Source organism: Chiloscyllium plagiosum, chromosome 6 (assembly GCF_004010195.1).
Source record: "Chiloscyllium plagiosum isolate BGI_BamShark_2017 chromosome 6, ASM401019v2, whole genome shotgun sequence".
Lineage (NCBI taxonomy): Eukaryota > Metazoa > Chordata > Chondrichthyes > Orectolobiformes > Hemiscylliidae > Chiloscyllium > Chiloscyllium plagiosum.
Window position 1 is genome coordinate 18,183,369 of NC_057715.1, and position 21,660 is coordinate 18,205,028.

At 40.9% G+C, this 21,660-nt stretch overlaps 1 protein-coding gene and 1 pseudogene across 1 annotated transcript in view; both read right to left on the reverse strand.

Annotated features, from left to right (window-relative positions):
• Window positions 1-16,784, reverse strand: part of kpnb3 (karyopherin (importin) beta 3) — a 64,713-nt gene extending 47,929 nt beyond the window's left edge. The window contains exons 1-3 of the mRNA XM_043691325.1: window positions 16,672-16,784; window positions 4,554-4,634; window positions 2,513-2,705 (exon numbers count right to left, since the gene is read on the reverse strand). Of these exons, the coding sequence (XP_043547260.1) occupies window positions 2,513-2,705; window positions 4,554-4,634; window positions 16,672-16,752 (355 nt within the window). The 5' untranslated portion in view covers window positions 16,753-16,784. The remainder of the gene's footprint in view (window positions 1-2,512; window positions 2,706-4,553; window positions 4,635-16,671) is intronic.
• A 393-nt stretch (window positions 16,785-17,177) lies between these two features.
• LOC122551035 overlaps window positions 17,178-21,660 on the reverse strand; it is a 59,018-nt pseudogene continuing 54,535 nt past the window's right edge.

Genomic DNA, 21,660 nt, shown 5'->3' on the forward strand with positions numbered 1-21,660 from the left:
GTAGGTCTTGCCTTACAAATCTTATTGAATTCTTTGAGGAGAATTCTTTGACCAAGCATGTGGATGAGGGTAGAGCAGTGGATGTAGTGTACATGGATTTTAGTAAGGCATTTGATAAGGTTCCCCATGGTAGGCTTATGCGGAAAGTCAGGAGGCATGGGATAGAGGGAAATTTGGCCAATTGGATAGAAAACTGGCTAACCGGTCGAAGGCAGAGAGTGGTGGTAGATGGTAAATATTCAGCCTGGAGCCCAGTTACAAGTGGAGTTCCGCAGGGATCAGTTCTGGGTCCTCTGCTGTTTGTAATTTTTATTAATGACTTAGATGAGGGAGTCGAAGGGTGGGTCAGTAAATTTGCAGATGATACGAAGATAGGTGGAGTTGTGGACAGTGGGGAGGGCTGTTGTCGGCTGCAGAGGGACTTAGATATGATGCAGAGCTGGGCTGAGGAGTGGCAGATGGAGTTCAACCCTGCCAAGTGTGAGGTTGTCCATTTTGGAAGAAGAATAAGAATGCGGAATACAGGGTTAATGGTAGGGTTCTTAGTCAGGTGGAGTAACAGAGGGATCTTGGGGTCTATGTACATAGATCTTTGAAGGTTGCCACTCAGGCCTATGGAGTATTATCGTTCATTAGCAGAGGGATTGAATTCAAGAGTTGTGAAGTGATGTTGCAGCTGTACAGGACTTTGGTTAGGCCACATTTGGAGTACTGTGTGCAGTTCTGGTTGCCTCACTTTAGGAAAGATGTGGAAGCTTTGGAGAGGGTGCAGAGAAGATTTACCAGGATGTTGCCTGGAATGGAGAGGAAGTCGTACGAGGATAGGTTGAGAGTTCTCGGCCTTTTCTCGTTGGAACGGCGAAGGATGAGGGGTGACTTGATAGGGGTTTATAAGATGATCAGAGGAATAGATAGAGTAGACAGTCAGAAACTTTTTCCCGGGTACAACAGAGTGTTACAAGGGGACATAAATTTAAGGTGAAGGGTGGAAGGTATAGGGGAGATGTCAGGGGTGGGTTCTTTACCCAGAGAGTGGTGGGGGCATGGAATGCGCTGCCCGTGAGAGTGGTAGAGTCGGAATCATTGGCGACCTTTAAGCGGCATTTGGATAGGTACATGGATGGGTACTTAATCTAGGTTAGAAGTTCGGCACAACATCGTGGGCCGAAGGGCCTGTTCTGTGCTGTATTGTTCTATGTTCTATTCTAGATTGCTCTAGAAGGGGAAACATTCACTCTACACTATCAATCCCCTTTAACATCTCACATGCCTCCCCACATTCTTCTAAATTCCGGTGAACACAGGCCTAAACGTCTCAATCTGTCTTCATAAGGGAAACGTCCCTCAGGCTTTCTTTCTTTGTTTGTATTTTTATTTCACTAATAATGTTCATGTAATTGCTAATCAGATGTCATTAGTATTGCAAGGAGCTCAGCCTCTAGAACTACTAACCTCTATGCTCCATTCTCTGCTCAACATATGTTTAGCTTCACAGGTATCTGTAATCTTCCAGTATATCCCATAACAATTTTATATTTACAAGCTTCACAGCCTATTACTGTGTCCATAATCTTATTTGATCAATATCAAATGCCCATTTATTTCACTACCATCACCAACAGTCAAACGTATGGATGGTGTAAAGTACATTATCACAAATAAAAAAGATGTTAAATATCGTGGGATAAATGAAAAGACTTGGATTTACATGGTACTTTTCGCAACCACCAGTCATCTTCAAAGCACTTCACAGCCAACAAAATACTTTTGAAGTGTAGCCAATGTCGTAACGTTGGAAACATAGCAGCTAATTTAGCTCAGAAAACTCTAAGATCAATGTGAAAGTGACCAAACAATCTGTATTTTGCTAAGTTTATTGATAGGTAAATATTGAACAGGATACCAGTGATAACTCTCAAACACTTCTTCACAACAGTGCTCCAAGATTTTTTTATATCCACCATGAAACAGGCAGATGGGGTCTTGGTTTAGCATCTCATTTGACAAACAATACCCATCAGTGCAGCATTCACCCAATGTTGCACTGCAGTGCTAATCTTAATTTTTGTGCTGAGTCTCAAGAGTGTGATTTGAACCCAGAATCTTGCGACTCAAAAGCGAATGTGCTCTGAAACACTGCTGACACCAAAAGAACGTGCGTCCGGACTCTATTTTACTTACTCAGTGAAGGGATGAGTGTGTTGCTGGAAGGAGTAGCATGCATATCAATCAGTGCTTTTCACAGAGCTGTACTTAACACAGTTTGGATATCCCCAAATGCAGTGGGGGAAACCAGCCCAAACTCAAGCAACTTTCATACCTTAGACAAAAATTATTGTTCCAATTTAACATTAGCACATGATAGTGGGGCTTGAGGAAAAAAATAGAATAAAAAAGATGCAAACATGTTCTATTTATATACTGGAATTCCCACTTGAAAGTTGCAGTAAAATGCTATTTCTAAGAAACATTGAAACTCAATAAGAAATTAAGGATATTACAAGTTGCTAACCAATTAGATTCCTAGAGAGCTCTGCTGCAATATCACAAGTCTTCTTCCTGATGTTAGATGATCCCTCCATTTGGATACCCAGAAGCAGTTCACCTTTGACCGCATTCTGCACATCGGGTGCAAGACTTGGGAATACCTCATCAAAAGATGCAGAAAGCATTCGCCGCATTAAAACAGCAGCCATCTGTCTTACCTGTACAAAGAAAAATGCAATTAACACCCTCTTAGTTTATAGGTAACGCAATGACTTTTAGAAGTTTAAGTTGACCATAGATTAACACAGCCTGATCTTTGAAACAGTTACTCAAATCGGGCCCCTGCTCCGTCCTGATAACAATGGATAAGTTTCCTTTTCCAGTTTACATTTAAGTCCCAGGTAAAATTTTATTATTTAAAATTTTATACCAGCACAATGCACCGAGCAATAAAAATTCCTTTTCCTTAAATCTAGGTCTGCTAGTTACCAACTTTCCTACCAGTGGAAACAGTTTTGATAAGATAAATAAAGGGAAACGCTTCACAATCATACAAGGACAAGTCTTTATTTTGAGAGTTGAAACAGTTATTTTCTGGATACACTTATATCAAATGCCACACAGCCAGATACAGCACAATGTTCACAGTAAACTGCCCTGCACCCAGGAGCGAGTTATTAAACCTCCCATAACAAGTACTTCGGAACACTAAAATGTTAATGTCCATTCACGTTACATCACACATTGAAAGCTGAACCCTTCAACAACACCAACATACCAAAAAAAAGGATGCAGAATTAGGTAACTTTTTAAAGAAAACATTCATTTTTGTCTGGCTGTTGGTTTGTTGAATTTAAAGTCCATTAGCTGCCATCACTGGATGCCACGTCCCCAGAGCATCTGCCTATGGATTACTAGCACAATGACTTATCAATATGCCAACGTGTCCCTCAGAACCTCAATTTCATAGAAGGCTGCATTTTGCAGTGGAAAGAATGCCCTTTCCATTACATTGTTGTCAAACCAGCTCACAAACTTGTACCTTGAAAAACTGTGAAATCAGGAATTCAGTTCAGTTCTGGAGGAAAGTTTAAAGAAGTTCACTGCAAACAAACTTCCTATGAAAAAGATAATGTCGGCAAAGGCAAGGTCACTAAACTTCATCGATTCCTTTCTTTCCAAAGTTAAGCACCTGCGCAGTTATCCCCTCAGCTGCCTGAAACCTGCAGAATAAGTCACTGCCTTTTAATTCCATGTTCTTATGCCATTTTCGAAACTCCCCAGTTTGAATTCTGTCCTTCTCATTACAAAAACTGCTGTGGCCAAAAGCACAAATGGCATTCCTGCCAAGTGCAATATCCCTCTTTGACCTTTCCATATTATACTGCATGGCACCCCTTAACATTTTTGCTCCAATCACAGGACTATACTTTATTTGCTGAATTTCTCCACCCACATTAAACATTGACATCAGTGATGTTTTCTATGGAAAATGCCTGCGCACCATCACAATTGTTAAAATAGTGAAATGCTCAAGAACTAATGCTTTCAACTGCTAATTGCCTAAACTTTGAAATCCTCTTAAGCTCATCACCTCTGAATTAAGATAGCCTGTTCAACCCATCACTTTTACAAAGCTTTAGGCCACCGTTATATCATCATAAGGGGCTTAAGTCAAATTCTATTTCATAATGACCAAGGGCTTTGGTTTTACTATGGTATTATGGTTATAAAAACAAAACTCGTCGTAAATTCTATTAAAATAACACAATTAGTCTTTAACATACCTCCAATCTGGACGTTTTGAAAAATGTAAATGAAGGCTAGATGTCATAAATAGTGGATGATAAACTTTTTTGGTTGATGTGAAACAAATGGAGACCCTGCTGACATTGAGATATAGCTTTAGAATCCCACTTCAATCCTTTCATACACCCTGATGAAAGAACTAAATCAAGTTTTGACTACTCATCCTGCACTAAATCAACTCAAATCTTTTTTGCTCTTCATCCACTAGGCATTATTGAATGCTGAGCTGAAGAGAAAGCAAAGGTTTTGATAATTACCTCTTCTGCAGCTGCTGAATTCCTGAGTGCTTGCAAAAGAAACGTGACCTTCGACTGGCCAGAGATATTCTCATAGGCTTCCTGAATAACAAAAAGATTAAACAATGTGACATTGTTGAAAATTCTCTTTTTTTATATACAAACATTTACATTACCTTTTAATAATGAAGTCTCTCTTTAAAAAAACACTTCATAAAACTACTGGCTACTTTTGAATCCTAATTAGCTTTGAAATATTCGTGCACTGCATTGTCTGCCATCTATACTAACCAGCAGAAAGGGTTTAGGGATTTGGAGCCTCTAAAACAGAGAAGAAACAAAGATTCAAAAAGCTCAAGAATTATTTTTAAAATGTAACAAACTATGAGATTATCTTCATTCCAAAGTGTTGAGCACTAACATATCATTGACTGCTTCCTTCAAAAAAAGGAGCAACTCAAATCTGAGAGCCACCAGATAAATATTTGAATTGCCATGAGAATCCAATAAGTGGAAAAACCTCTGACAGTTTAGTTGTAAATTGGATACATTTATAGGTTATCCCTGATGAACTTGGCACCCAAACAGTGTCTGATTCAAGTATGATGCCATTTAAACTTGTTTACCTCAATGGAGCAAAGCTTAGATTACCAAATGGGAAGACAATCCTGCTTGGAACAGCCAGCTATTCCCTCAACACTGACAGATTCAGTCACAAAATTACACTAATCATTGCTGAATGCCTCACTGTCATCTTGGGGGTCACCACTGACCAGAAACTGAACTGGACTAAAGATATAAATATTGTGGCTATAACAGCAGCTCAGATGCTAGGAATTCTAAATCATCTGCCTGCCCACTATCTACAAGGTTCAGGTGAGGGGTCTAATGAAATATTTTCTACTTGCCTGGATGAGTGCAATTCCAACAATACTCTAAGCTTGATATTATCCAGGAAAAAGCAATTTGACGGACACCCCATTTAATACTTTCAAATGCACAAACTCAGCTCAGATGCACACTAGCAGTGTACATCATCTACACGCACTGCAACAACTCATCAACGCTCCTTAAACAGCAGCTTCCAAATCCACAACTATCATACTCTAGAAGGTTAGGGGCAACGGATAGATGGAAATAACTTCCTGCACATTCCCCTCCATGCCACATTTTTTCAAGATCAGGATCTATATCACTGTTCCTTCACTGTCACTAGGTCAAAATTCCTCGCTAACAGTACTGTGGGTGTACCTACATGGATGGACAGCAGCATTCAAGATGACAGCTCACCAATATATTCACTGCAGACTGGCAACAAAAGCTGGCCATGCAGTGATGCAGTCTACCTGTAAATGAAATAAGATCTGCTCCAAGCAGAAAGAAAAAGCTGATACAATTTTGTCTTTACATCAAGGAGACTAAATTAAAACAGGGACAAAAGTTAGGTTACAGCTTTGAAGCTCTGAGAACTCTTTTACAGGGCTATATTTAAATCTGGGCACTGCACCGGAGGAAAGACTTATTGGCTTTAAAAGGCATAGCGCTGGGAATCGTTTGCCTCACCAGGCAAATTGTTTGGACCCTGGTGGCCAATATCGTTAAGCATCATCTGGTCTTGCTCAGGAATCCCATTCTTGCAAGGCAGTGTCTGCTCCATTTACTGCAGAGGAAGATAATGGGGCTAAAATGGCCTGTTTCATCTTCTCAAGCGGAGACTCAAGTGTGTATGAATCACTTCTGAGGCCATTCCTGCCAGCCTCTACAGGCCACGGCCGAGTATACAGCATTAATGTCAGCTATCTTCATATCTCACTCTCAGGTATCCCTGTAGTTGAGGTAAAGCAGTTTGAGACCCAGTGGCCAGTTCACTGTAAAGAACATTATTGGGTGCATGGCACCTTTCCATCTGTTGAATGTGGCCAAGCCAGTGCAGATGTCATTGGCTTAGCAATGAGGGTATACTAGAAATAGCATGAGCCCTGCCCTCAGAGTTGCTAAGGATACATTGAGACAGTGAAGATGGAAACTGTTCAGCTTTTTCTCCTGAGCATGTGCTGTCCATAGACATAGAAGCAGAGACTATTCAGATCTTTGACTCTGCTCTGCTGTTGATCAGAGAATCAAGTCCAATTTCCTGTCTTTTCCCCATAATCCTCAATTCCCTTATCAATTAGAAATCTCTCTCAGCCTTGAGTATAACTAACCCAGCCAGCACAGCCCTCTGGAGTAAAGAATTCCATAAATTGTCTACCCTCAGAAGAAATGCCTCATCTCTACCGGAAACAAGTCACCCTTTATTTTGAGATTATGCCAACACTCCATTTGCTTTCCCAATTTGTTGAACCTATATGCAAGCTTTTGTCATGCATGAGGATTCCTAAATCCACATGCTGTAGCTTTCCGCAGTCTTATTCCAGTTAAATATTCAGCTTCTCCATTCTTCCTGCCAAAGTGCATAACCTCAATTTCTCCACTTTATGTACCATGTCAAGTTTTTACCTACTCCCTTTACTTGCCCATATCCCTGTTGAATCTGCATAGCATCCCCACTATTTGCCTTCCCACCTTTTTGTACCATCCACAAACTTGGTTATTCTGCATTCACCTTCCTCATCCATGTCATAAATAGAGTGTAAATAATCGTGGCTCCACCACTGTTCAATGTGGCACCTGCTCCGATTAAAAGTTGCCATACTGAAAATACCACGCTTATCCCAACTGACTTCTATTACAAACAAAGTTCTGTAGAAACTCAGCAGGTCTGGCAATATCTACAGACAAAGAATTAATGCATCTGACAAAGGGTCTTTGGGTTCAAAAGATTAACTCTGCTTTTCTCTTTTTACAGATGCCATCAGACCTGATGAGTTTCCCCAACATTTTGTTCAATTAGATTAGATTCCCCACAGTGTGGAAACAGGCCCTTCGGCCCAACAAGTTCACACCGACCCTCCGAAGAGCAACCCACCCAGACCCATTCCCCTACATTTACCCCTTCACCTAACACTACGGGCAATTTAGCATGGCCAATTCACCCTAACCTCCTTCTTCAGAATTCCAGCATCCCCAGTTCTTGGTTTTTATTTGGTCATCTATTAGTTAGCCAATCCTTTCTTGATGGTAATATACTACCTCCAAACCATGGGCTCTTATCCTATTTAATAGCCTAACATGTGGTGCCTTATTAAACCTTCTGAAAATCCAAATATATTACATTCACTGCTTCTCCAATATCTATGCTGTTTGCTTCTTCCTCAAAAGGATGCTAATAAATGTGTCACTCAATTTCCCTTTTGTGAAGTCACGCTGACTGCTTGGTTTTGTGTTTGTAAACACACTGTTACATCCTTTATAACAGACTCAAACATTTTTCCCCAATGACAGACGTTAAGCTAACTGACCTATTTTTTTTAGTCTACGCCCTTTTTAAATAGAGATATCTCACCATTAGAGGAGAGCTTTGACACCCTGGGCTTGGTAGACTCGCAAATGGTTGTTCTCAATCAGGTTGCTCTTACTTCACAGTCTTAATCAACTTGGATATAAAAGTTACAGCCTTTGAAAAGTGGGCGTTGTTATCAGCATCAAGTGACAGATTTCTACTGATTTATTGTTCTCAATGTGAAACTACCAACAACCTTCAGTAACACGTTGTGAATGATGACAGATGACATTATAGCAATGTCCTGGAACAGGACATTGGTCTTCTAGCTGCTGATGGCTGAATGAAACTCTACAGGTATGAGCAAGTATGTGCATTTGATACTACAGGTTTTCCTCAGCAGTAAATGATAGCACATACTTTGATTGCAGGCCAGCTAGGATGAGTAGCTTTCCTGCAGCCTGTGACAAAACCAGAAAAGGAAAATATATTAAGAATGTCAATTTTGTCCACAACCTGAGCTACAAATCTTCTCCAAAAATCAGAGTCAGTGCTAGAATAAAAACTTGACTGATCTTAATGTGAATTGCAAAAAGCTCCAATGTTACTATTATAGCTGTTCTTTTACACCATGTTACGAAAAGAGAAGATTCACAGTGAGCAGTTTCAGAAAGCAGCTAATTTTCTAACCAGTTTAAAATGAGTACAACTCAAGATAGTGTTTCAGTCACCTGTTTATTTCTATTGATGACTTCCCAGCCTTTGTTTTTAAATGGAGCTTTTTTCTCCCTGATGGATCGGTTGCCTCTGACATCTTCATACATGTCCCTGATATTCCATGTTGAGACACATCTGGGTATTCTAACAATTATAACCAGTAGTCATTAACACCTACCTGGCAGTGCACTGATTTAAATTTGAGCAACTGTTTGTACATTCAAAGCTGTCTTGTTTGATCTCTCTAGTAATTAATGAGTCATCACTTGGCTTCAAAGAAATTAGAATTGTCATAAATATTAAAATTAAAGCTCAGTCATTCAAAGAATATTAAAAAAGCACCTTTTCAAAGGATAATGGAAACCTGGAACTTTCTTCCCTAAAAAGCTAGCCTACTGGTGCTATCATTAGACTATTAACCCAGTGACCCAGATAATGTTCTGGTGACCCAGTTTCAAATCCCTTCAGAGCACACAGTGGAATTTGAATTCATTAAATATCTGGAATTTAAGAGTCTAAAGGAACTGTCGTTAATTGCTGGAAAAACCCATCTGGTTCACTAATGTTCTTCAGTGAAGGAAATCTGCCATCCTTACTTGGTCTGGGTATTCCAGATCCACAGCAATGTGGTTGACTCTTAACAGACCTTTTGGCAATTAGGAATGGGAAATAAATGACAGCCTAGCCAGTGATGCCCACATCTTGTGAAAAAAAACTATTGACCAACGTTCGTAAGATATTAATGAGATGAAACAGATGGAAGTTCACCAGATGAAGTCATGGTTTAAATCTGCTACTTATGCAAATTTAGAGCATAACCAGCTTGGAATTGTGGTGTTTGATTTACAATCTCAACTGCTGTTTCCACTGCCTTCCCTCACAACAAAAGGGATGTGTTTAACTTGACAGGATTATGGAGCATTACACCTGAGGAAAGAAATATTTGGAAATGAAAAATGTTCCTGATTAAGTGTAAAAGCCAAAAATATATCCGGATTCAACTGCATCCCTGCTGATTTATCCATCTTCGTTCAGGCAGCAGAGCCAGAGCTACAACTGGCCTCAATATCTGACAGGCAAGAATCAGAAATAAACATAGCTCAAAGCTCTTTCCTTTGAGCACTGCATCCAATAATTGCTGCTATAAAGTCTCAACTTGGAGAGAACAAAGTGCGTCTATAATGTCCCTATTGAGGTACACACATTGATGTAAGGGCATTAAGAATGACTACCCTAACAAACAATTCAGATCACCAATAGCATTGTATCTCCTTTCACAGTTGTTGCACATTCCAGTGATTGCTGCTGTTAACACTGCACCATAACACAGAATAAAAGATTTCAGAACAAATGAAATCTCCCATCTGGATTACAAAATTCAATGAACATTAACTTATCTGTTTTCAGATTTTAACCAATTGTCTTTTAAGAATGAATGTGCTGATGTTTAGAAGTGTTGCAACTGATAAAAGACTGGCTTTGATGACCATTCAGTAGTCAGAAGCTCAGCTCTGACTAGACAGATGAAGTTTATTGAATCCATAATGGAATTCCCCACTAGGCGCAAGAATAGAAACGCAGGCATTTTTAAGAATGAATGAACAAACTGAATTACAAAGCCTCTCGTATGTAATACAAAGGGTCTGCTTGGAATGAAGCAAAGCATTCTGTCTAGTTTGAGGCTGGCACCATAATCTACACCAATGCTCCCAGTGCAGTATAAATGAGGTGTTAGAGGTGATATCCTTTGCATAGAAAATTACACTGATGCCCATTTGCTGCATACAGTGGGACAGCATTATAAAAAGAATAGGGATTTCTTAATGTACTTTGTAAAATAGTGGTCTCTCAGCTAATATTGTCTCGTAGATTAACTAGTTCTGAAGGACAGTTAGTGACCCAATACATTAATTATGCTTTCTCTCCACAGATGCAGCCAGACCTATGATTTTTTTCAACAATTTCAGTGTTTATTTCCGATTTCCAGCAACCACAGTTCTTTGGAATTTTGTTTAGGTTAACTAGTTATATTCACTTCATGAATATAGATTGCTGATATAAAATATCTATTAGTATGCTCTCATTTGAAATGCAGGTCACCATGTGAGTTTAACATTTTCACCAGTAGTAATGCACAATGGGTAACTGATCAGAATATTTTCTGCCTTGAGTTTCAGTCATCAGTTGAGACTGTCATAGGCTATGCGCTGTCCCTAACCATCCTGGTGAAGATGAGGATGAGCAACCACTGCAGTCTAACTGGTGCATGTACACCAATATTGCTGTTCATGGAGGGTTCTAGATTTTGACCCAGGAAAGTGAAAGAACAGTAATCTCTTTCCAAACCAGGATGATTCGAGCACTAAAGGGGAACTTGGTTGCACTCTCATGCATCTGCTGCCATTCTCCTTCTAGGTGGTAGAGGTTACTGAAGAAGCCTTGATGAGTTGCTGTGGTGTATCCTGTCATCCCATTGCAGTGGAAGGCGTAGCTGTTTAAGCTGGTGGAAGTGGGGGAAAGCTTTGTCCTAGATGATGCTGAGTACCATTGTGGCTGCACACAATGAGTATTCTACCTCAGAGTATTTTGTAGATGCTTGCAAGGTTTTGAAAAATCAGGACATGAGCCATTCAACTCAGATTGCTCAAAGCTTGACCCAGCTTTAACAGTTACAGCATTTTTCTTACATCCGGCCCAATTCCAGTCAATGGAAACCTCCACAAATATTGATGATGGCAGGAGCTTCAGAAATGGAAAATATCAAGTGTAGGTATTTAGATTCTCTTGATTATTAACTCTAGTGCTACTAATTAAAATTTAGTATTATATGGACTAAACAAACCATCTTCAAAATTCACACCTACTGAAGATGGTGAATGAGCAATATGCCACAAACAGCCAGTCTACAACAGCCAATCTACATGGCTCTGCTGGTAGGACTGGTACCCAAGTTGCAAGGTTGTAGATTTCAGGAGCTTCAGCACAAAATCAAAGCTGACACAGCAGTACAAAACTTCAGAGCACCTCTTTGAATTAATGATCTGTGTCCCCTCCTGAGGGGATCTTGCCGCTCTCCAAGTGTTGCATGGGAGTGTCAGTCAGGGTTCTGAAGTGTTGAACTATGACTGGAAATAAATTTGGAAATAAATCCTACTATTATTTAACCTTTTAAACATGTTATGTCTCAACTTCAGTTAAGTACAACCAATTTGAGTAAAGCGTACAACATCCTTCTGAAAGGATGGGGAACTGGTCAGATTAGCAAATTAAGACCAGTCTTTCAACTTAGGAATTGGATTCTAAACAGTGAAACTCTGCTTGGGTTACTGAAAGAAAACCCACAAATCTGTTACCATTTTGACAATTCTTCACAAAAGTACCAGGTGAATGAATCTGAGGAGGGATAACCATTTATAAAATATGGTGTAGCACAGTGTGTTTATCTGCATTAAAGGCGAGGTAATTCAGTTCTTTGCTCAACCCCACACAATTTTAAAACAGACTTTATGCACTTAAAAAGGTGCTGAAACATTTTAGCTATCCACTGCAGCATTTCTCACACCTAAATTAAATGCAGACTCAGACATATTTAGGACAATCATATTCCCACAACCTTAACACACACTGCAGGACAAATATAGCCTTACAGACAACTTTAAATGGTAGAAGTTGCACTACACTAACGTATTGGAAACAAATTGATATTTGAAGTTGTTTTCATAGCCTAATCCCAGAAGTGCCATTTACAATAACCCTCAAGAGAAGTAATTTATACAAATTACAAGTCCCACAGCACATTATATGAAATGAGAGCCAAATATCATTCCCCAGATAGTTTTCTTTTGAAAACAGACAATCTATGATCACATTATACAAAACTAAAATACAGATATACTTCTCAGAGGGGAACAATGGAAGGTTAATGCCAATTTCACAATGCTTAAAGGGCAAATGGAAAATAAATTTTAAAATTGCAACTTAGTTCAACAAGCACATTTCGTTTTCTATATTTCTAAATACTCTTGAAGGTAAAAACTTGGATTTCTATGGGACCTTTCACAACCTCAGACTATCCTAAACCGGTTTACAGCTGGTTACTGACAGCTTTTATTTATACAACATCTCTTTCTTAAAGCATCACAAAGCATTTCAGAGTCATCAAGATTTGAATTATATAATGCAATATTGGACAAATAGAATAGAATTCCTACAGGAAGAGGTCACTCAGCCCATTGATTTGGCACTGACCTTCCGAAGAGCATCCTACCCAGTCCAAAACCCCCACCCTATCCCCGTAACCCAAATTTACTATGGCTAATTCATCTAACCTACATATCCCTGGACGCTACAGGGCAATTTAGCTTGGCCAATTCACCCAATCTGCACATCTTTGGTCTGTGCGAAGAAACCCACGGGGAAAATATGCAAAATCCATACAGTCAGCATGTTAAAAATCATACAACAGGTTATAGTCCAACAGGTTTATTTGGAAGCACTAGCTATTGAAGTGCTGCTCCATCAGGTGCACAACCACCTGATGCAAGGAGCACTGCTTCAAAAGCTAGTGCTTTCAAATAAACCTATTGGACTATAACCTGGTGTTGTATGATTTTTAACTTTGTACACCCCAGTCTAACACCGGCATCTCCAAATCATTACAGTCAGCATGCTAAGGCTAGAAAACTGAAACCAGGTCCCTGGCACTGTGAAGGCAGCAGTGCTAACTATAGAGCCACTGTGCTGTGTCTTGACGAGAGATAGGAGAGAGACCAAGAGGTTAAAAGAGTGAATTCCAAAGCAGTTTAAAAGCTTTATAGAATCAGTGTGAACATTGGGGCACGGACAGCCTCACACAAACCAGCTCACACCTTCAAATGTTTTATCTGAAACAACATGGCATCTATTTTTAAAAGTTCACTTAAGAACGTAACTTTAAAAAAATGAAAGGACCGAAACCAACATGGTCATTCTAAAAGATCAGAGACTTAAACAACTCAGGTCTTTTTCAATGTATAATTTCGGTTCCAGCACACTGCAAACGTTTGCTATAAACGGTGTCTTACAATTTTATACTCCACAACCATCTGATGAAGGAGCAGCGCTCCGAAAGCTAGTGCTTCCAAATAAACCTGTTGGACTATAACCTGGTGTTATGAGATTCTTAACTTTGTACACCCCAATCCAACACTGGCACCTCCAAATCATAAGAACTTTTGAGATGCATTCATTGTTGCAATGCAAAAAACCTAATAGCCTATGTGTGTACAATAAGTTCCCACAAACAGTAATATAATGATATATCTGTTTCTGTGATGCTTGCTGAGGGGTGAACATTGACTAGAACACCAGGCAGTTCTACCTTGCTATTCTTCAAAATAGTGTGATGCTATTTCTAACACTCACCTGACAAGATGGGTCTTTGGTTTAACATCGCATCTGAAATACTGCACCTGATGGTGCGACACTAGGTACTACACTGTGAACAACAGCCTTGATTTTTATGCTCAAAAGTCTGCAACAGGATCTAAAAGCATAACCATCATTGAGCTATAACTGATACAGCAGTCTTCCTTGTAGAAACAACCCTCAGTACTGAATACTCCACCAGTACAAATTAAAACAACCAAATGATACATCAAGTTCTGAGCTACTTGTCAAATAGAATATAGTCAAGAGCAGAGGCTGACAACAAGTCTAATGATTCAAATATGCTGGCATATGTAGAACCAAAGCATTTTTCTCACATTACTTGAAGATATCATCACTGTGGTATGGTCCCATAGGTATCACCTTCTCTTCCACTAATTGAATCATGTCACCAGCTCCAATCTGCACACCATGCTGGTGTCCATAGGAAGCATCACATCTAATCCAACCTCAACCCTATCCTCACTAACCTTCACTGACACATGAAGCAAGAAACAGCCTTTAAAATGACAAGATTTTAAATCACATGTCCTTCTGAAAGCAATCACCTTCCATTAATAAGTAATAGCTTCACAACTATAAAAGGCAATACAAGAATACATAAATTGTGGTTAATTAAACAAATCCATTAAATGATCAACTTATATATCACCACGAAAACCAAAGATTTCTCAGCACCCTTGAAAAGAAAGTTATTAAAAGTTAAGAACAAATATACAAGAATATGAATGGGAAGATTTTTATTCACAGAAATCTTGGTAATGTAAATAAAAGCATCAAATGAGACCCTGTATTTTTATAGTTTCATTTAAAACTCTCCAATACCCAAACAGATATGAAGCACCAGATAGAGAGATAACATTGATATTTGAACTTGCAATTCATTGAAGGGTCTCTATTTAATCCAGCCAACAAAGAGCAATTCCAATGAAACTGGCATCCCAAACACAAGTCATCTAGCAGACAGGAAAAAAGCCATTTGGCCCATTTTTTCCACATTTGTTCCTTGAAAAAGCTAACCAATTAATTCTACTCTTTCCAATAACCTTGTGTTACTTCCTTTTTGAATATTTAATCAATTCCCATTTCAAAATTATTGAATATTATCCATCCTTTCAGACAACACATTCTAGAATATAGCCAGTACTTGGCCCATATCCTTTCTATTCATGTACCCATCCAGGTGCCTTTTAAATGCTGCAATTGTACCAGCCTCCACCAATTCCTCTGGCAGCTCATCCCATACATGTACTAATCTCTATGTGAACAAGTTTCCCCTTTAGGTCCCTTATAAATCTTTCCCCTCTCAACCTAAACCTATGCCTTCTAGTTCTGGACTATCCCATCACAAGGAAAAGATCTTGTCTATTTCACCTTATCCATGCCCCTCATGATTGTATAAACTTCTATAAGGTCACCCCTCAGCCTCAGACATTCCAGGAAAAACAGCCCCAGCCTATTCAGCCTCTCCCTATAGCTAAAATCCTTCAACCCTGCCAACATTCTTGCAAATCTTTTCTGAATCCTTTCAAACTCCTATACTCAAGGCAAATGGGACTAGATTAGGTTAAGGATATCTAGTTGACATGGATGAGTTGAACCAAAGAGTCTGCTTCCATGTAACTGACTCTACAAAAAATCCCTGAATTTAAAACAAAACTGCTCATCTTCCACTTGTTTATTTGGCATTTAAAAAAAAAATCTATATCAGCTGGTCGTTGCCTCCCCTGCCACTAGAGTCACAATGTCACAACACAGGAGGCCATTCACTACATAGGGTGTGTACTAGCTCTCTGCAAGAAGTCAGTTACATTCTACCATCTTTTCCCCACAAAGTTGCAAATGATATTTCTTAGGTGCTTATCCGATTTACTTTTGAAAGTTACAACTGGATCGCCCTCTACCAAAGCTTCTCAGATCCAAATAAACTGTGGTATAGAAAGATTTCTCATGTCACCTTTGAATCTTTGGCAAACCGCTTTAAACTGGTGGCCCCGGTTCTCAATCCTGCTGCTCATCATCAGTATAGCTTCTCCCTATTGATTTTGTCTACACCTCACAAGATTTTGAACACCACAAAAATTCTCTCATACTCCTCTTCGAGCAGCCCCAGTTTCTTCAATTAATCCATACAACTTGGAAGTCCCTCATTCCTGGAATCGTTTTTTTTTTCCAAATCTTTGCTGCATCACCCTCCTTTGAACTCAAACTCCCAGAATTAGAGAAGTTTAATACTCCAGCGATTCAGGGCAAACAAGCCTCTCCTCATTCACTCTATCCTGATTTTGACCACCTTTATCAAAATCACAACGCCTCCTCTCCACCTTAATCGTTCCTGCTCCAAGGGAGAAAATTCGCAGCTTCTGCTAATGTTTTAAGAGGCAGGCGCATAGAGATAGGCACATGGGTTGAGGATTTACCGGCAAGGGCCGGCTACACGTGGGCCGCTGCCTCCACCCCCCAGCCCAGCCCTGCACTGGGGAGACACTCCTTCGTTAGGGCCCAGGGAGTAGGCCAAGCTCTCTCTCTCTAAAGCCTTACTCGAGTGGTGCCTCCTGCTCCTGCACCAGCCGGAATAAAACAACGGTGAAGTAAAGAGACTGCCGCAGTTACCTCGGCCTGCTTCCTGACAACGTTGTCAGGGCTCAGGAGATTGCTTAGCAGGAGATAAAACTGCTGCTGCTGCTCCGCCATTGCGCCGAGTGTGTGTGTGTGAGAGAGAGAGAGATGGAGGGAGGGGGAGGAGGGAGAAACCGGCTCTGCTGACCTTTGACACCTCGCGGGGTGCGTGGGCGGGGCCACTACGCCGAGGACTCTGACGTACAATGCGTGCCCGGGTGACTGGCGACGAACTGCGCACGCTCAGCCGGGCGCGTGACGACACCTCAGGGGCCGGCCGCCGGCTGACGGCGCTACGCATGCGGACCTCCGCTTCCCCGCCGGCTGGACCCAGGGGGCGGGGCGGTCGCCGCGTCCTCTGATTGGTCGGGGTGGCCAGAGCGCCTAAAGTGACGTTGCAGCCATTCAACAAAAAAGAGAGGTGACCAAAGCGCGGGCGCGGGAATTGCGATGATGTAATTACGGTTCACTCAGAGCGCGGGAAATGGGTACTGCAGCTTTTGAATGAATGGTGCGTCTGCCACCTGGAGGTTCCAGGCCGGATATGTTAACGAAATGTTCAAGCAAAATACTGCGGATGCTGCACATTTAAAACAAATTGCTGGAGAAACTCTCAGCGTTCTGGCAGTACCTGTGGGAAGAGTTAACGTTCCGATTTCAGTTACGAGGTGGACACATTATTTATCCATGAACTGATCAGTAAAAATACAAACAAAAATGGTAAACCTTCGCTCGCCAGTGGAAATCAGTTGCTTCAGCCTGTTAATGTTCGAGGTCAAAGGTCACCACCAGAACACAAACTATGATTTAAACAGAAAGTGCTGGGTAAACGTAGAAGGTCTGCCAGTATCTGTGAAGTGAGAAACAGCTAATGTTCAGGGTATGGCATGACATTTTCAGACCTCAATTGAGTAAAGCTCAAAAATGGTATTCAAAGGCTGAGACAAAAAGACAACCTTTTCATGAATGGGCCACTTTCTTAAAACTGAAAGTGACATCCAGTATTCACGCTGTGTATTTTTCAAGAATATATCCATCTTCAAATAAATAGTAATCCGTATCATCCAAGACAACTTCAGGCCCTCCACATTCTGGGATTAGAACTGTTTCACCAACTTTTATATTACCTGGGTGGGTGTCATCATCCTTTTTCATTTGCAAGGTTTGATTGCTACAACTGTTGCCCTGGGATTTTTCTGGAAGTATGAAGCCACACTTTATTACCTTCTCTGCTGCAACCCTTTCCACCAAATCATGGTCAGAGGGGCAGAAACCTTTGAAACGCTTAACCTGCCCGGCCTGCTGCTGTTTATAGAGGGCACTTGTTTCATGCAGTTACTGTTATCTGAACAGGTGAATTTTGATGGCCTGCTCTTACCCTGACCAGTAATTATTTTAAAATGTTGTGTGGATTGGCAGCTTGTACTGTCATTGTAAATTTTTTTGCACTCCTTCAAATGTGTGGCATTTAAGCAGAACAAGACCTGTGCAGTTTCTTCCCAGGCTGCTGCATAACTCTGCATACACTCAGAGGAATATTGACACTGACCCATCTTTGCTTGGCCACCTATACTGTTCCAAATGCAGCTCAATGTAATATAGCCGTTCACTTTCAATTATGAATAGCACTGTTTCTGGATACACTTAACATTGAGTTCAACAATTCCAGATTGTAATCTCTGATCCACTCTTGCATTTTTATTACTTTTCTTGTTTTGAGTGCTTTGTTTTTTGGATAGCAGCCTTTTTCCTATTCACACTCCTCTTTTGTTTCCAGATTTGTCTCATTTCATTTCCAGGTTGAAACTTTATTGCTGGAACAGCACAGCAGGTCAGGCAGCATCCAGGGAACAGGAGATTCGACGTTTCGGGCACAGGATTTGTCTCATTTCATTTCCACCCAATTTTGCCACACAGCACCATCCCCTTACTCAACACCATATCATAGAATCTCCCATTTGATTCCCCTCCCATTTGTCACTGCTCATTTACTTAAAATCTGTGATGCCTCCAGCTTGAATCCAATTCTGACAAAAGACCACAACATGTTAACTGTCCATGGTAAGTATCGGTAGGAGTGACACAGCCTTTGTAGGGACAAAGACCTGCCTTCACATTGAGAATACCTTAAATTTTGTTATCTGCCGTTGTCCTGTACTAAATGGACAGACTTTGAACAGATCTAGCAGCTCAAGACTGGGCAGCCATGATGCACTGTGGGCTATCAGAAGTTGAATTGCACTCTAGCACAATCTGCAACCACATGGCCCACCATACCCTCCACTCCACTAGTACTATCAAGCCAAGAGAGAGAGATCAACCCTGGTTCAATGGAGAGTGGCAGGAGGGCATTTCCAGGAGCAGACAAGGCATACATGGAAAGTGAGGTGTGGTGAAACTACCAAACAGTACCAAACAGCACAAGCTGCAAGTGATATACAGAGCTAAGCAATCCCCCAATTGATGAATCAAATCTAGGCTTTACAGTCCTACCACATTCAGATGTGAATGGTGGTGAACAACTAAATATTAGCCTGCAGTAGTGGGTTTCTCCTTGTTTTGCAATGTGCATGTGTTTGCATTAAAGTAGTGCCTATGAATAGCATGTCATATTTACTTCAACTTGCAAATAATTAATTAGCAGTAGGAACTGCTGTTGGCTGGGACTTTTTTTTTCCTGGAGTGTCAGAGGCTTGTGTTTATAAAATCATGAGGGGCATGGATAGGGCCATAGTCTTTTTCCTAGGGTAGGGGAGTTCAAATCTAGAGGGCATGGGTTTAAGGTGAGAGGGGAAAGTTTTTAAAGGGACCTGAGGGGCAATGTTTTCACACAGAGTGGTGCGTGTATGGAATGAACTGCCTGAGGAAGTGATAAAAGCAGGTACAATTTGAACATTTAAAAGGCACCTGGATGGATACATGAATAGGAGGGTTTAGTGGAATATGGACCAAATGCTGGCAAATGGGACAAGTTTAGTTTAGGATATCTGGTCGGCATGGACGAATTGGACCTAAGGGCCTGTTTCTGTGCTGTATAACTATATTACTCTAAACAACTCACTGGAGGAGGAAGCTCCATAAACACACTCATTCTCGGGAGATCCAAGATGGCAGTGCCTAGGAGAATCACATTGCTGGGCTCCGTGCTGCTACACAGGCAGGACAGAGCTAAAGCCCACCCCAGTCAGGTCATTTTGACCAACAAAACGGTAAAACGGCCATAGAAACATTTTACTTACCTTTGTTTTTGTTGAGGGGAAATGCCAAAGAAAGGAGGGAGCCTGCCAGAGGCTGGGACCATGACTCAATCCACCAATAAGGCGGGCCTGCTTACTAACCAGGCCTTGGTCACCAAATCTTGCAAGGTGCTGGGAGGCAGATCGAGGAAAAGCTGGCCCATCTTTGCTATGCACCAAATGCAGCTGAGAGACCTCAGGAAAAGGTTGGAGGTCGAATGCCAAGTCCACAGTGGTGAAAGCTGAGAGTGATTCATCCAAGAGCCAGATTGAAGCCCTGAAACAAGGTCCGCGGTTTAATTGATCTGGTTTTTGACGTTGAGAATAGGGGCAGGAGGAAGAATCTTCGTGTTGTCGATCTGCCCGAGGGGAAGGAAGGTGAGCAACCAGTGAAATGTTTTGAGAAGTGGTTACCCAAATTCCTTATCTTGAAAACTGAAAAGGGAAGAATAAAGATTGAAAGACCTGACCAGGTCACGGTGTGGAGGCCAGGTATGGACCAACGCCCTATGCTGGTGCGGTTCCATCATTATAAAGAGAGTCACGGAAGCTTCCAGGGCCCAGGGGAAGGATCCGAGAGTTTTCGTTTGTGAGAGCTCCAGGGTCATGCTTTTTCAAGACTTGTCAGCGGCAATGATCCTGTGATGGCATCAAGAAAAGACTGAGAGAGTTCGGGATCCAGTACTCTCTAAGGTACCCAGCAGTGCTTTGGCTTACTTTTAATGGATCCATACACTTATTTGACTAGCCAGAGAAAGCTAGGAACTTTGTGGACACACCAACTTAAACCGGACAATTGAATAGGTACAGATAGTAGCGTTGTTTGGATTTGTTCTACTTAAGGGAGGTCTTGTTGGGTCTCCTTTTTGTTGGTAATAAGTTGTGTTAAATTATGTTCAGGATGGACAGAGCATTTTACCTTTAGATTCTAAGTTAAACTATATTAGGGGATCGGTGGCGTATTTATTTTTAACTCATTTGTTTATATTGCTAAGTTTCCTTTTTCTCTCTCTTCTTTTTCCTTTTCTTCTGGTGTTTGTGGCGCAATCCAGTTAGGAGGAGTCAAGAGGGTGGGTGGGTTGGCCAGTAGGGTTTTGGGGTGTGTAGGTGCTCCCTTTGAGCAGGGGTAAATTCCTCTAATCAGTGCCGTTGAAACTTTGTATGTGGTATTTTTCTTGGTTTTTGATAGACATAGTTTTTCCAAATTTAGTAGGTTTATTAGTTGTAGCTGTTTTAGTCTATGTAGTTTCTATGCTCTGTGGATTTCCTTTCATTGAGGCTCAGTGACTTGTAATTTGAATTCTTTCTCTCTGGAGTCTAAATTTTGCTACATAATATTATGGCTAAAGAGATGCTTAAATGGTGTAAGGGGAGCCACTCGCTGGTCAAGAGGAAAAAGGTACTCTCCTGTCCTACAAAAGAAAGGGTGAATGTTGTCTTATTGCAGGAGACACACCTAGAAGATAGAGAACATTTGAAATTGCAACAAAATAGGTATGACCAGGTTTATTTTTTCATCTAGGAGCAGGGGAGTGGCCATACTCCTTAGAAAGAATCTCCCATTTATGTTGTTAGAGTGTAGTAAAAACATAGGAGATTTGTAATTCTTAAAGCCCTGATAAACGAGGAAGAATATGGTATCTTAAATGTTTACTGATCCCTGGCCCATCCCCTCAAATTCCTGATAGATGCATTCTCTAAATGGATTAGCCTTGCATCTCAGCATATTATCATGGGGGGGAGGATT